The 14584-nt window shown below is 39.0% G+C and overlaps 3 protein-coding genes across 4 annotated transcripts in view; 1 reads left to right on the forward strand and 2 right to left on the reverse strand.

Moving 5' to 3' along the window:
- mrps10 (mitochondrial ribosomal protein S10) overlaps positions 1–2498 on the forward strand; it is a 3299-nt gene extending 801 nt beyond the window's left edge. The window contains exons 3-7 of the mRNA XM_033648792.2: positions 115–184; positions 307–446; positions 556–664; positions 791–880; positions 988–2498. Coding sequence (XP_033504683.2) covers positions 115–184; positions 307–446; positions 556–664; positions 791–880; positions 988–1080 — 502 coding nt within the window. The 3' untranslated portion in view covers positions 1081–2498. The remainder of the gene's footprint in view (positions 1–114; positions 185–306; positions 447–555; positions 665–790; positions 881–987) is intronic.
- LOC117270859 (uncharacterized) lies at positions 1569–12991 on the reverse strand. 2 transcript variants are annotated; one of them, XM_033648794.2, is made up of 6 exons: positions 12806–12991; positions 9449–9537; positions 9083–9232; positions 8741–8893; positions 8348–8473; positions 1569–3871 (listed from the first exon to the last, which is right to left on the reverse strand). In XM_033648794.2, the coding sequence occupies exons 2-6, from the start codon at positions 9535–9537 to the stop codon at positions 3787–3789; spliced, it is 603 nt and encodes a 200-aa protein (XP_033504685.1). In that variant the 5' UTR covers positions 12806–12991; the 3' UTR covers positions 1569–3786. The 2 variants fall into 2 exon arrangements, with proteins under 2 accessions (XP_033504685.1, XP_033504684.1); XM_033648793.2 differs by having other exon boundaries at positions 1569–7383; positions 12806–12987.
- Positions 12992–13116: 125 nt separating this feature from the next.
- On the reverse strand, positions 13117–14338 carry msgn1 (mesogenin 1). The gene has a single exon (XM_033649399.2). It carries the CDS (start codon positions 14145–14147, stop codon positions 13710–13712), a length of 438 nt encoding a protein of 145 aa, XP_033505290.1. The 5' UTR covers positions 14148–14338; the 3' UTR covers positions 13117–13709.
- Positions 14339–14584: the final 246 nt, after the last annotated feature.

Genomic DNA, 14584 nt, shown 5'->3' on the forward strand with positions numbered 1-14584 from the left:
CTCTCTCCCCATTTGACACTTTATACTATCCTATTGCTTAAAGGCAAAATAAAAAACCTTGGTATTTTGAGAACATGAGGTACATGTGATTTGTTCGCTGCTCTATCCCTGCAGGTCCCATCTCCCGTTAGCATCCAGCGCTTTCGTACACACTGCAACAGTGTTTTTATCAACACCTTCACCAGTGAGTCATCAGCACAATTTATTCAACTTGTTTTTCAACAGCTCAAGATTAAAATGATCTGAACTGAGACGTCCGCTCACATGCATGCATCTAGTTTCCTGTTTCCATTTTTGCCCTTGCAGATCACTGTCACAGAAGAGCCTGACGCACTGTTTCAGAAGGTGTCAGTGTTGGTCAAAGGTCATGACAGCGCCGTGTTGGACAGCTATGAGTTTTTTGCCACCATGGCAGCTAAAGAGCTGGGAATCACCATCAGCAAAGTGTGAGTACTAACAGAGTTAAGCTGTCGCACAAGACAGACATCAGTCATATATTATGGTATATCCTTCTCACTGACATTATTTTGATGATCTTTCCCTCCTCTGTCACAGTTCTGAACTTCCAAAGGACATGGAGAGGTTTACACTCCTGAAGTCAGTCCATATCTTCAAAAAACACAGGGTCCAGTATGAGATGAGAACACACTACCGCTGCATTGAGGTGACATGTCTGAACATGGCTTTTTATGTTTGCTTAATTCAATTAGTCTATAAGAATACCTAAGTTTCTCTTTAAGCCTCACAGTGGTTCTGATGATGTGGTCATGAGTCTTCTCTTCTTCTGCAGCTGTCTCATATAACAGGCTCCACAGTGCAGGTGTACCTTGAATACATCCAGAGGAACCTCCCTGAAGGCGTTGCCATGGAAGTGGCAAAGGTAAGTTACTGCAGAGTCAGTCGCGCACCAGCAACACTCTCACCTGCTCAATCTAAATGTGCGTTAAAACAGCCTGAATGAATGGATCCTTTTATTGATGTTATCAGACCTCCATGGAGAAGATTCCAGATCACATCAGTGAACCCATGTGGGACGACCAACCAACTGGTGACAAGCCCAGCGAGTCGAGTCAGTCATGAGCATCAGATGCAGATTTTGGATGTGTTGTCTCAGACCTCAGTGAATATGTTGGGTAAATGTGAAGATGTGGAAGACCTGCAGTATGAACATGATTGTCATGCACTGGTGAACTGCTCGTCATATAGATTTCAACATTATTGTCTATAGAGACTTGAACACCACAGAAAGAGGACCAGCTACACAACTTGCATTCATTACGTCCACATGTAAAGTTTCATTTAATGGAAGTTGTGGTTTCACCGTCTTTTCTGTGGCAAAATTGTGTGAAATCAATTGTATTTTTTTTTTCACTAAATAAATTATGCATTTATTGACTTTAACTCATCTTTTTGAGCAGTCATTTATTTAAATTGTTACTAATAATACTTCATACATTAATATTACCATGTTTTGTTTAACTGTAGGCTCTGCAGTAATATTGGATTGGGTTGTTATTCTGTATGATGAGCACATGAATTCTGTAGGACACAAGACCAGCACACAAGACTTTTCTTTTTTGCATTTATTTTATTATTAGTAAACCAACATAACCAAGGCTAAACATAGAAAAAGAAGAAACTGAATTTAACATTCATCCTCTGCTTAACAAGTGAAAACACCATGGCGCACTCATTCTGTGGTTGAAGGCGAATACTTCCTGTCATTTTAAGGTTTTCTGGTAAAAGGCCTCGCATTTATCATCATAGTAAAGTCTGTGACCTCTGTAAAAGAAACTGGTCAGAAGCTTTGATTTTTTTGCAGCAGAGAAATTACAGCTATACAACATAAATCACATTAGTAGAATCATTTTTTCATTTTTTGGACAGATCTGACGTAGGTCATGGCTGCAGGGACCCTAATTATAGATGTTGGTTGGGTCACACCTGGCCTCACATCAATTAAATAGTCTCTTCAGTAATGATCTGTGCCTATTGACCATGCAGCTATGATGGGTCCATATTAGATATTTATACCACCTTACTTTGACTGAAATTACTTTACCAAAATTCTTCACATGAGTACACTTCCTCCTGATTGTTTGGATACTGCAGGTTTGAAAACCTTACCACAGAAATTCATCTTTTCTTTGTGGTCCTCTTTTATGCAAATAAATCCCCCCAAATGTTTTTTTCCAATTGACAAAATTATTACAAGGCTTTCTGGGGTAAAATAGGTTCTGTGGACAATTTTAAACTGAAATGTTTATGGCATCTGTTACTTGAGAATGACAGTGCTTCCTTAAATACTGACTTCACTATCTTCAAAAGTACATTTCAGGTCCTGCTCACATTGGTCCTAGTGTTTAGGGGTTTACTCTCTGCAAAGGCCAAAATTCTGATATATATAAAGGACAGAATTAGCCTGGTAATACCATCCTAGTGACATGAGTTCAACGTTCTGTTTCACCCTCTGTATCAGTCCGGACTTGGTGTCGCCCTTAACCCTTTCCAGAAATTCAAATCCAACTGGGGGCAATTAACCCTTTCCAGAAATTCAAATCCAACTGGGGGCAATTGGATATCCTATAGAGTAGACAACCAGCCAATCAGAGACTGCATTGCAGTTGATGGTGTAAAATGCAGGCCACAACTTGCAGACAGTAAAGAAGAAACAGTCAATAACAACAATTATACAAGAGCAAAAGTATTCACCCTCAGAGTTTCTTGAAGGAAAAGATGTTTTTGCCGTTCTTCTGACTAGACTTGGCAAAAGCTTGATTTATCAGCTGACTCTCTTGGTGATGAAGATGTTCTCCAGTGTTTTGTTAGGCTAATTGGCTGAAGGAGTTTATCTGTCAAGGTGAGTGAAAGTGTTTGGGGCAGCAGAAAGTCCAGACTGATACAGAGAGCAAAACAGAATGTTGAGCTCATGTCATCAGGATGTTCTTACCAGGCCAGGACAAGATGCCTCTGGAGTGTTTAATATCTTTTAGAATTTTATCAGCTGGGAGGGACTTTAGGAGAGGTGGAGTTTCCTCCTGGCTCCGTTCTACTTAAGGGAGACCATCTAAGTAAGCCATGAGCATAACAGTGTGCCAGCATGCACAACAGACCTTTGTCACGACAGACATTCTGACATGTCATAATAGCAGGAAAAGCACAGGTATATTCAATAACATTAATGATAGCTGGGTTCCGCTAAGGGGAGGCCCCGGCTCACTGGAACAGCTCATTGGGACACCTAATGGAACTGAGCCATCATTAATGAGTTTTACCTGTGCTTTTCCTACTATGACAAGTCAAAATGTCTGCTGTGAAAAAGGTCCATACCAGGACTCGGACACATATGCAGCTAATTCTATTAATTACACCTGTGCTTTCCCTGCCTGGACATGTCAAAACTGGTTCATGCCAATTGTTAGTGCAATACAACTGATTTATAGATCAGTCTTTTCCTACGTATTCCTGCAGGATCATTGTACAACAAGGTGTACTTACTGTCTGTTCTTGTCAAAACTTCAGTGTAGACTTAGTTCCATGTAAATCAAGCAAAATAAATTCTGTTTGGGTTTGCAAATCACATTTTCCTAATATTGTGCAGCCCCACTTCTATATTACTACAACTATTAATATTCCTCTGTGTCTCACCGAGTTTGGTACGACCCCGTCGTAGTTTCAGCTTCCATCCTGAAAGAGAGAATCTCCAGGCATCAGAGAAGGAGGGGTTTAGGTGTTAAGACACAAGAGGAGGCTCACCTTTTCAAGTGAAGTGCCGGACCTCAGGTGTCACGCCGCTGGTGAAGGAGGGGAGAGATGTGAGGGAGGGCCTGGGTTCCTGGGGCCCGGGAGGTTAACTGTACTGTGTGCCCCCCTTCAGGAGACAACAACAGTCAGGCTGTTATACTCAAACCAAAGGGAGAAACAAGAAGGGACTGCAGAGACTGAAGAGGCAGCAAAATGTACTGAAAGTGCTGAAGAGATGGGGAAAGGGCAGACAGAGGAGGAGGAGGAGGAGAAGGAGGAGGAGAGTGCAACACCTGTCGGGGCTAATTTATGAAACAGGCTAGCTATGATGAATACCTCTTGAGGTACTCTGCAGTGCCTGAGTGGCTCAGACAATAAAATGCTCTTTCATCCAGAAATAATGCAGAAATCCTCGTTTGTGCCAGCAGTAAATACAACATACAGTATTAATGATAAATGCCTCTTCATATGAAGGTGCTCTGGCATTACAGCAGAGCTTTGTTACATCTTTATGATGTCAGTACCTAAATTAACACCACATTATGGAAAAAGGGCTTCTATAGGAAGAAAATAAGAAACTCAAGTATTTGAATTTCAGCTTCCACTTAAAACTTAATTGAGAATTTTTAACACCACTGATATCATATCCTCCTGAGACCCTGTGTCCTCATATGAGGACATCACATTTTGGGTTTACTTGACCTTATACTTCGTTCTACTTGACTTAGACCTGCTGTCCTCATTCGTGGACACTTATTTGTGCCATCTAGTGTTAGTAAGACCACAATACACTAATCCATGTAAAAACAAGATGGCAGCCATCTCTGCCAAGTCAGTCTGCAGCTGATCCTGACACAAAAGAGGACAAGGTCCAAAACCTGATCACATCTTATGGTTGAAACTTATTTATTTATGATTAATAATGTTTGTAGTTTGATATGGCAACACATTTTACCAATTTTAGCAACAGTAACAAGCTAAGACACTGCTGATAATTAGGAAGTACTCATTTGAGGACATTGGGACTTTAAAATGTTAATTTTAAAATGTTCATTTTTTTTATACTTTTCAGGTCCTACTGATCCCAATTGGCTAGAAGAAATTAAAAATGTATACCAAACAAAAGTTTAGGTCTCATAAGGATTTTCTTGAAATATTTTACCATGAAAACCATGTGTCTAAACATTTTTGTTCTGAATTCTCCTCTTTAGTGATTTTCCATCTCAAAAAATAATGCACATATTAACATCCTGGCTACTCAGAATAGGATAGGCAGTCGAGCCTGAATGTTTTGACCAGTCAAATTTTAATGTTGTTTTATTTGCATTTCTTCAACCTGAATGTTTAGATCTGAATTTGACCAGTTGAAATTTTAAATACTGAAACTTACATGTTTGGCTCTTAATTTGTGAACACTGAAAAAAAAATCCAATTCAGCTTCTGATAATGCAAACAAAGACATTTTAATTTCAGAGGTGAATTCAGAACAAATAAATTCAGAAACATGGTTTTTAAGGTAAAATATTTCAATGCTATGAAATCAATGGTGTTTAAATTTCAAAATAAACTATTCATTGGAGGTTAATATTCAAATATTTATGTCAGTTATTTGATTCCATAAACTACATGCATACACAGAGCTTGCGAAACCTGAGGTGCTAAAATGCTTGCTTCTAAAATTGGTTTCAACTTTATTGAATGTTCCATGAGATGGTGTCTGTGTACCATTGATTCTGGAATAAATCATTCATTAAATAATCTTACTATTCTTTTCTGTAAAGGGTACAGCAACTTCATATGCACATACATACATGCATGGCAACTTTTATTTTTTTATCGATTAAAAATTTACAGGAGTATAGGAGAAATTATATAAGAATATTAAATTATAAGAATTATAAACACAGAAAAACACATACATAAACATAATTGTAGATTCTCCAAATCCCTTTGTCACCTTTGATGTCAAATTGAAATTACTGAGCAGCATGAAAATATGAAAGTCCTTGGTCATATCAGAGTGTGTATCCTTTGCAGATGATGTCCTCCTTTTAGACATGCTACCACTGAATTTGAATTGTGGCTTGATGTTTAGTTTCAACGCTTTTCAAGTGGAGCGGTTCTGAATCCTCCAGTCAAATTTACATGGTAACATAAAATGCACTTGAGTGAGTGAAGTTCATCTTTCAAGTTACAAAAAGTGCAATTCATGATTACTTTTCCAAGCATTTTCTTATCTGTAGAAAGTTTCAGCCCTCAGCACGCTGAATATTACATTCAATAAGGGCTCTTGGTCCTCCAAAAAAAAAAAAAAAAATATATATATATATATATATAAAGATGTGCATTAGTACAGTGGTCTTTACATGTATCAAATATTCACTTACAAATATATAACACTGTTACTGTGCCACTGTGAACAATATTAAACTGACATTACAATCCATTTTTCCATATATTACAGATATGATGTAAATTATAATGACAACTCTCAGACTTGTTTGTGAATAAACAAAAAAAGAGAAGTTGAGTTTATTTTTAGTTTTATTTTTTTTTCTCCACGGCTATGTCATAAGTCTTGACTGTTTTCATCAAACACATCACAAGTTCACAAAAGTTATGTTAATTACAGTGAATAGAGCTTTATAACACTTCAGAAATCTAAACACAGTAAAGAACTTATCCTTAACTGAAGCAAATACTACTGAAATTTGCTTTCATTTATAAAATCTACTAGATATATATTTCCATATACTATCATTTATAATGCCTTTTCCATTACAATAGATTGCTGAAGACAAACATGAATGTTCCAAACAGCAATAGCTGCACATTAACGATATAAAATATAAAATTAAATACTCATGAATACTTGACAATTAGAGCATTGTCTTTTCACTTGAAAAAATGTGTGTTAAACAATATTTACTGCACTGCGTGGTGAAGTTATAATACATAACTATTTCCATGTAACAAAAGGAAAGGTTAGAGAGGTCCAAGGTGTACTAAGCTAGTTAACAGTGGTGCTCGAGGGCTGCTGTGCACTCTTTCATTAATTTGTCACCCATCTTTCCCCACCTTCAAATATACACTGTCACCCATTTTTTATTTTTTTTTTTATTACGGATCAGGAAAAGACTCTTAAGGCTCACAGGGTGACTGTAACAAGAACCACAGAACATTTAATAAACTTTGACAAGAATTTTCCTCCATTTGAAAACAGCGCTTTCAAACTTGTTATTAAACATCTTTTTCTCAACAATGTCAAATAGTTCCTACAGTACCAACAGTATTTCTGTAACATAGATGACAGAATGCCTTTACATTGTTAAAGTTGTGAGGCATCTTATGTTCTCATTAGTCATTTTCACATTATCTCTTTGCCAGTAGACAATATCAATAACCACACATTTGGCCACAGAGTATGTCATAAAGATACTCAGAGACTTTGTGTAACACATATTTGAGGGGCGTTTCATTTACTGCACCACTTTAGGCCCCTTCTACATTAACAAAGTGTTTGGTTATTGGTTTTAGGGCAGGCTGTGTTAAAAGCGTCGGCCACCAGGGGGCCCTGGCCACCTCTGGCCTCTGCCAGGTGGGGGGTGAGGCGGAGGAGAGACCGGTCCATTGTGGTAGCTGTGTAAAAGGATAAAATCACACATTGGATTCTTGGCTTTGGCCAATAGGGGGCGCACTCTGATAAGAGCAGCCATCTGAACTAACCCAGTCAGGGATGTCATCCCCTCTCAGTTACTGTCTAACTTTGAAAGGCACAATACATTATAATGTCTTATTCAGTTGTATTATTCCATGCACTATTTAAGAGTCTGGCTTCAAGTCATTGAGCAGTGAGAATACTTTTTATGCACAAGCTAAGTTAACATTCTTTGGCTCAGCATTTGTTGTAATAAGACTAATAATTGTGGCAAAAGTTATACTATTTATTATATTTGATAAACAAACTAAGAAAGAAATGTGGTAATTCGAGGACAAGTTAAAAGTAAAAGAAATTAAGCTACAGTGAGGCTTAAGAGCAAAGGGACAGAAAGGACTGTGCATTGTGTCACAACTCTCAGTTTACTGCATGTTTGCATCAGAATTTAAGGAATATAGCTGGTGTAAGCACATCTCAAATACTCAGATGTATTTCAAAAGTCGGGTGTGTAGGATTTGGTGGCATCGAACAGTGAAGCTACAGACTGCAACCAACTGAAACTTCTACCTTGTGCCAAGTGAGTAGGAGGCCATGGTAACCAACGTGAAAGCACAAATGGCCCTTTCTAGTGCCAGTGTTGGGTTTATTCGTTTTGGGCTACTGTAGAAACAACATGGTGGACTCCTTGGAAGAGGAGCCGCCTCATAAGATGCACACAGCTCACTTTAAGGTAACAAAAACCCAACGGTTCTAATTTTCAGGTGATTACACACTAAAGAAAACATATTTATGAATATCATATTCAATTTCTGCCAATAGATGCCCCTAAATCCTACATACTGGACCTTTAAATCTATTTAGAAATCTTAAAAGCGTGCAAGGAAAGTGCTGAGAATTGTGACTTGCAAAGCTCAGGCGTGATATTAGTATTCAAACAGCTCTTACCCTCTTGGGCCGCGGGGGTGGAAGTGGCGTGGAGGTCCAGGGGGCAACATGCCACGGCCTCGAGGGTGTGGTGGACGCCCTCTGAAACCAGGATGACCTGGAGGAGGGGGTGGCGGGGGTCCATGCCTGCACAAAAAGACAAGCGTAACAACGATACAACACACACTTCTACGTGCACTTTCAGGAGAGGAAACCTTTTGCAGTGAAACACGGGAGCCAGTGTTGATGCAAAGCAGTTGAATGACAACACACATCTACCAAGTGGAAGCTAGTGACGTCTTTTTGGGACAAACGAAAGCTTTAAACTCAGGAAGGATCATTCTTAAATCTCAGACAAACTGTATCCAGGCTGCCATGGTTGTCTGTGCATATGATTGTGTGTGAGATCATTACCTTGGCATGGGTGGGTAGGGGCCTCTGAGGTGCATGGGAGGTGGTGGGGGAGGAGGGGGAGGAGGAGGGCCCATGCCCATGCCCATGCCCATTGGTCCACCTCTACCTCGATGACCTCGTAGGTCTGGGTAAGGTCGCATCCTCCTCATTCCTCTGCAAGGGAAGCACAATAAGTGAAATTTAACCCCCCAAAATTAATATTAAATACAGCACATGTCAAAGATGGTTTAAAGAAACACACTATACTACTACACTTTTTAAAAACACCACTTGTTTGCATACTACCCAATTAATAAAAGCAAAACTTTTTACATTTTTTCATTTGTATTTAAATATCCGTACCTCATGGGTGCAAATCCATTAATGGCTCCATCTTTCCCTCGACCCCTCCCATATCCAGGTGGACCAAACCCTTTTATCATGCCCCGCCCACCACGCATGCTGCCTCGACTCATCCGACCCCCTCGACCACGGCTTTTAAATCCACGACCCCTGAGGAGAGAACAAAAATATGAGGGAACTGCCACCAAGCAACGAGTCCAAGCTTCATATAAAAAAAATAACATAAGGATGAAACAGGAAAAACACCTGACACTGGCACCACCTGTTTAGAAGTCACTCAAGGGATAAGTAGCCCTCGCCTTTCCTTTGCATGTGGTTTAAAATCATTATATATCCATAAATACATTATCAGGCTGTAAAACTGACCTAAATTTGTTGTCCGTTAAGGGTTTCTGAGATTCATCCTTGGAAATTTTTGAAGTTTCTGTCACCTTTTCTTCTGTGTCTGCATCCATCTGAAATGATGCAGGTCAATATTAATATGCAGTACACTGTTACTTGTCTAACAGTAGCATTTAATAAATACAAACAACGCATACAAAACATATACAACACCTGCCTTAACATGAAAAGGACTTCTATATACTTAAATGTCATTTGAAGAGTCAGTTGCCAAGTATGATATCCCACATGAAAATTTCTTTAAATAGATTATTAGATTATCTCAAAATCAGTGTTTGTCTGTTCCCCCACTGTTTATTTTGGAAACAGAAATGCAAAATGATTCATTTGGAAAGGATTTTATCTCCAGATTATATAAGCTTTTATTTGAAGGATCTTCTAAATCCTCTATATTAAAATTAAATGCCTGGAGATCTCCACTCAGAGGACTGGGAAGCAGCATGTGCTGAAGCACAAACACAAACTATTAATACTCGGATTGCTGCAAAATAACTGGCTGATGAGGATTGTGTGACACAAGTATAATAACGCTATCCCAGACCTGTGTGTTCAGTGCAGACAGGAGAAAGGGACCTATTTTCACTGTGTTTGCGAATGCGACAAAGCAGAAGAGTTCTGGCGGGAGATTAAACAAGCTCTGGAGAATACATTGGGCATACAATTAACGTTTGACCCAAAGTTTACATCCTGACAAACATCTTATGTCCAAGAAAGATACTGCTGCTTTAATTCTCTGTCTGCTGCTCACAAAAACAGTCATCTCACTCTCTCAAAGTTCATTAATTGGATTAAAAAGTTAATTGTAACTCTACCTCTGGAAAAGATTACAAACATTTTTAGAGGGAAATAATCGTTCTTTGACATTATTGGGGGTCCTTTTCTACAATACAAGGAGAATATTGATGTAAGTAAGGTCATGAATGTGGCGGGTGAGACATGAATGTAGTGGTCCTCTGCAGTTGTTTGCATTTTGTTATCTGTAACATGTCTAACATGTAAGGGAAGACATCGTTTTGTTGTTGGACAATAATCTCTGTGCTACTGAAATTCTTCTGGATGGAAACACAGTTGCTTCTGTGTTTTGAGAAGGTATTTAAAAATTTGATAAAAATATTGCAGGGGGAAAAAAGTTTTCCATATGGAAAAATGCATTTTGCTTTCACATGCAAAATAAATTATTCAGTCTCTGCAGAAAGGAAAAATAGGGCATTTTACTATTTTAAAAATAAATTGAAGCAGAAATAATTTGTAAGTTCCCTGCAGCTATGAGGTTATCAAGCATGATGTAAAAAAATGGGAGCATTGTTCCCATTTAAAAGGTATATCTCTTATTTATTCATGTTTAAGGTTTTATGAGACAATTATAGTAAATGATTAATTATGGCATAATTGATAATAATACTGACATATAGGTATGTGCTTCCACAATGTGACACAAGGCTGTTAAAATGTCACTCAGCAGATCTCGGAAACATGAAACCTCAGTGATGCATTCATTGCATAGCTCCATCACTGGGTGTGCATGCCTCACACTAAAGCAGGTGACAAGTTTGAATGTTAGGCAGGGACAACTGAAGTCAAAGCTGATAGCGGGAAAATTATTAATAGTCCCAAAGCCTGGATCACTACTGTAAAATGAAACATCTGTGACACTGCTAGACAAGGGGACTGTGGAGAGTAGACTTTTGTGATACAGGGGAAAGGTAAGGTAAGGGGGGGGGGGTTTGGTTGAGGGACCAGCCAATGGAATATAATGCATGTTTCTTTACTGTATTATCACCTGAATATAAGAAATGTGGTGGGGGTTATTTTGATTATCTTAAAATTGGCCCTTTTATATCTAGATGGGGAGCAGGTCCTCGTCCACAGAGATCGCCATGTTGCATGTTTTCTACAGTAGGTCTCTGCCACGAGCACATTGGAAAATCTCTGCCTTTTCAATGTTAAACAGTTTTATTCAGTGTTTGTACTGGTTTTATTCACCTAGTCCATTTGTTTTTAAGGAAGAGACCTCTGCATATATTTTGGCTCCCAGTAAAAATCTCCTGAACAAGGAACACTGAAGGAATCCTAACCATGAGTTCACATTTGGCACATGGGAGACGTTTCACCTAGCTACAATCTGCTAGATGCCACTAAATCCTATACCTTTAAGAGGTCAACACATTAGCCAAATACAGTTTTCAACAGAACCACATTGTAAGATAAGCCATCTAAAGATGCAGTAACCATTAGCACAACTGTTTAGTCATAGTAGGAATAATATTTTTATAAACAATATTGCAGATGGTTTCAGGTATGATGAGGTCACCATGAGAATACTATTTCATACTCCCCCTACAGGAACAATTGTCCTTCATCGTGGTCTTTTCGGCAAAAAGTCTAAAAAACACTGAGGACTTTTTATCATTTGTTATCCATGTGTACATATATATATATATATATATATATATATATATATATATATATATATATATATATATATATATATATAGACACTTTAGAAAGATAAGACCTAGCTGTAAGTAATGCCGTCTAAATCAGGAGCTCTTTAATTAATCCTGCAATGAGGTTAAACTGATCAGTTTTTCTGATGGTCACTTCGGAGGTGGTGTTTCAGATATTTTGTGCATGACATTTAGATGAATGAGAGTAGACTCTCCCTTCATATTCATCCTTAATTATATGTATATATCTTTTACACAGATATCTAGACAGACAGATAAATACTTGTGGGACAGTTTTATTGCTTGGGATGCACTATCTCTAATGCCTATAACAATGAAACTTCAAAGAAAAAGGAGATCTGTCACAAACACACATTATCGTAGTGTTATTTTAAAGTAAATAAGCCTGCAGAGCCATAGGCACGTCGAGCGTCATGGAAACATTTCTATCCTGATCCACAGAGGCGGTTGGAGCTGTGTGACCTCTTAAATATTAAGCTAGGACCATCAAAGAGGCCCTATGCAACAAATACACGTAAAGCCTCTAATAACACCTCTTAACTCTGTTTAGCACACAGGAGCTAATGTGGGGCACAGCCGGCTAAATTGTAATACAAAGGGCTGGGAAGGCCTCGTCTAATTCCTGGAATAAACATCGCAGAGCCGACCTGACAAACAGCACATTGAACCAAAAACAGTTGCTTTTTAAAAATAGTCTTCGGGTAGGAATTTAACGTTTGGACAGCCATTTTCCTAACTAAAAAAAATAAATAAACAAGCCTAACATAAGTGTATTTAAATGTTAACTAGTCATATATAAAAGGGGCGTTCCTGTGGTTTTCAAACGCTTTGCCGAAAGAGAGAAGCCACTTACTTCAGCTGGTGATGCAGGCGAGGTAGTAATGCAATTTTCCTACGTGCTAGTAAAAATAAAAATATATTACAAAAATAAAAAATATACAAAATCTCCTACAGCCTCTGTCGCTCCTTTGCGTTTTGAAATGGCGGCTTCGTCAGACTAGACTACATCCAGGTTTGGATTTCTTTGTGAGGAACACATTATGAGGAGTAACGCCCACCGGGAGGAATGCTGGTATCTGATTGGCTACTTGTTGCTGTCATTCAGTTTACCCTTATATAGTTCTGCATTCTGATTGGAGGAGTGGGCTGACGCGCGTTCTAATTGTCCTGCTCATCCTGAAGACGGTAATTAACTGGGCCACAAGTTCAATACACATCAATTTATTGTAGATGTTTTAGTGTGTTTGTGTATATAACCCATTTGTTTACTGTGTAAACATGTAAACCAACATACATACATTTGGGATAAATCAGACGAAGAATTAGGCACTTAAAAAACAACAGAACAAATTATTTAATGGCTTTCACACACAACCAAACTTTACAATTGCATGCAGCTATTTAAACTCTAAAATACACCAGAAACATAATGCAACCAACATGAAGTTTCTCTAATTTCTCTATTAACACACACAGGAATATAGGAGAGATTTTTTCATCAGTAAAGCTGTATCGAGATAGCAAATATCAACAGCAAACATTAAATTCATAACTCCATCAAAGGCAGCCTCATATACAAAGTAATTGCCAAGTGCCCGCTAATCAATATATACACCAAGAGTAGGGCAAACAGGAGAAATATTAAATGAGATGATTAAGTTATGTTAAAAGATGTTCCTCATCAAATATTTAGAACCAGCTCCACTGAATGTCCAGATGTGAGGAACCCTGATGCGTAAAAGGTCCATCGGTGTCCGTTACGCACGGTTCAGGATGTCTGAAAGTTTGTTGATGTATTCAATAGTGTATTTGAGGGTTTGTATCTTGGTCAGGGGCTGGCTCCTCTTGCTGTAGTCCGGCGGCAGGTAGTCACGGAGCTGGTGCAGAGCCTCTGCAAGGCTCCTCATCCGCATCTTCTCCCTCTCGCTGGCCTTCATGCGTCTTTTCGTGGACATCTTGGGCTTGCTCAGCCTCTGCGCTGATGTTGGAGTCTCTCTGCGTCCTGTGAAGCCGAAAGTCAAGTCCTTCATCTCATGATGCCCGCTAGAGTAGCACATCTCCGGCGAGGAGCACATGGAGTCAATGGAGGAGGACTCCGGTGAGGTGGACTGAAGCGAGTCCAGGTCTTCTCCAAAACTGCTCTCATGGCTCTTCCACTCAGACAGTATTTTAGCCGTGACAACCTGCATGTCCATGTTGGAAATATCCCGACACTTCCAGACGGTCACGCAGCGAGGGATGACATCAGGGGTGGATGACAGGCTTTTATGTGGAGGCGATTTGGCCAAAGCGTTTTTATACAGAAGCAGATCTCCGGAGGTTTATGGGTTCACAGCTAAGGCGAAAAAAAGTTCAAAGAAATCCTCAAGTGCCAAAATGCGACCTTCCCGAAGGACGTCGTTCGTTATCACTGGGGTGAGAATAAGGCTAAATAGACGGATAATGTGATAGAAAGAAAAATAATTAGATTCCTTTTGTGGGAAATTACTCTTTAAAGTCTGCACGGCGACAATTATCAGTTTGATGTGATCTGTCTAATGAAGGAATGGGAGGATGCTGTGTCACCTGAGAGCTTCACACCTCTCTGGCAAGTCAGGCCTACGTGTGTCTTCAGTCTGGACTTTATATGGTT

The sequence above is a fragment of the Epinephelus lanceolatus genome, chromosome 13 (assembly GCF_041903045.1).
Source record: "Epinephelus lanceolatus isolate andai-2023 chromosome 13, ASM4190304v1, whole genome shotgun sequence".
NCBI lineage: Eukaryota > Metazoa > Chordata > Actinopteri > Perciformes > Serranidae > Epinephelus > Epinephelus lanceolatus.

Bases quoted from the DNA above. Each gene is read 5' to 3' on its own strand.
- LOC117270859 (XM_033648793.2), bottom strand. From the start codon at position 9,537: ATGGATGCAGACACAGAAGAAAAGGTGACAGAAACTTCAAAAATTTCC. The intron at 9,233-9,448 runs GTCAGTTTTACA...TTCTCTCCTCAG, and splicing joins TTAACGGACAACAAATTTAG to GGGTCGTGGATTTAAAAGCC. The intron at 8,894-9,082 runs GTACGGATATTT...CTTCCCTTGCAG, and splicing joins AATGGATTTGCACCCATGAG to AGGAATGAGGAGGATGCGAC.
- msgn1 (XM_033649399.2), bottom strand. From the start codon at position 14,147: ATGGACATGCAGGTTGTCACGGCTAAAATACTGTCTGAGTGGAAGAGC.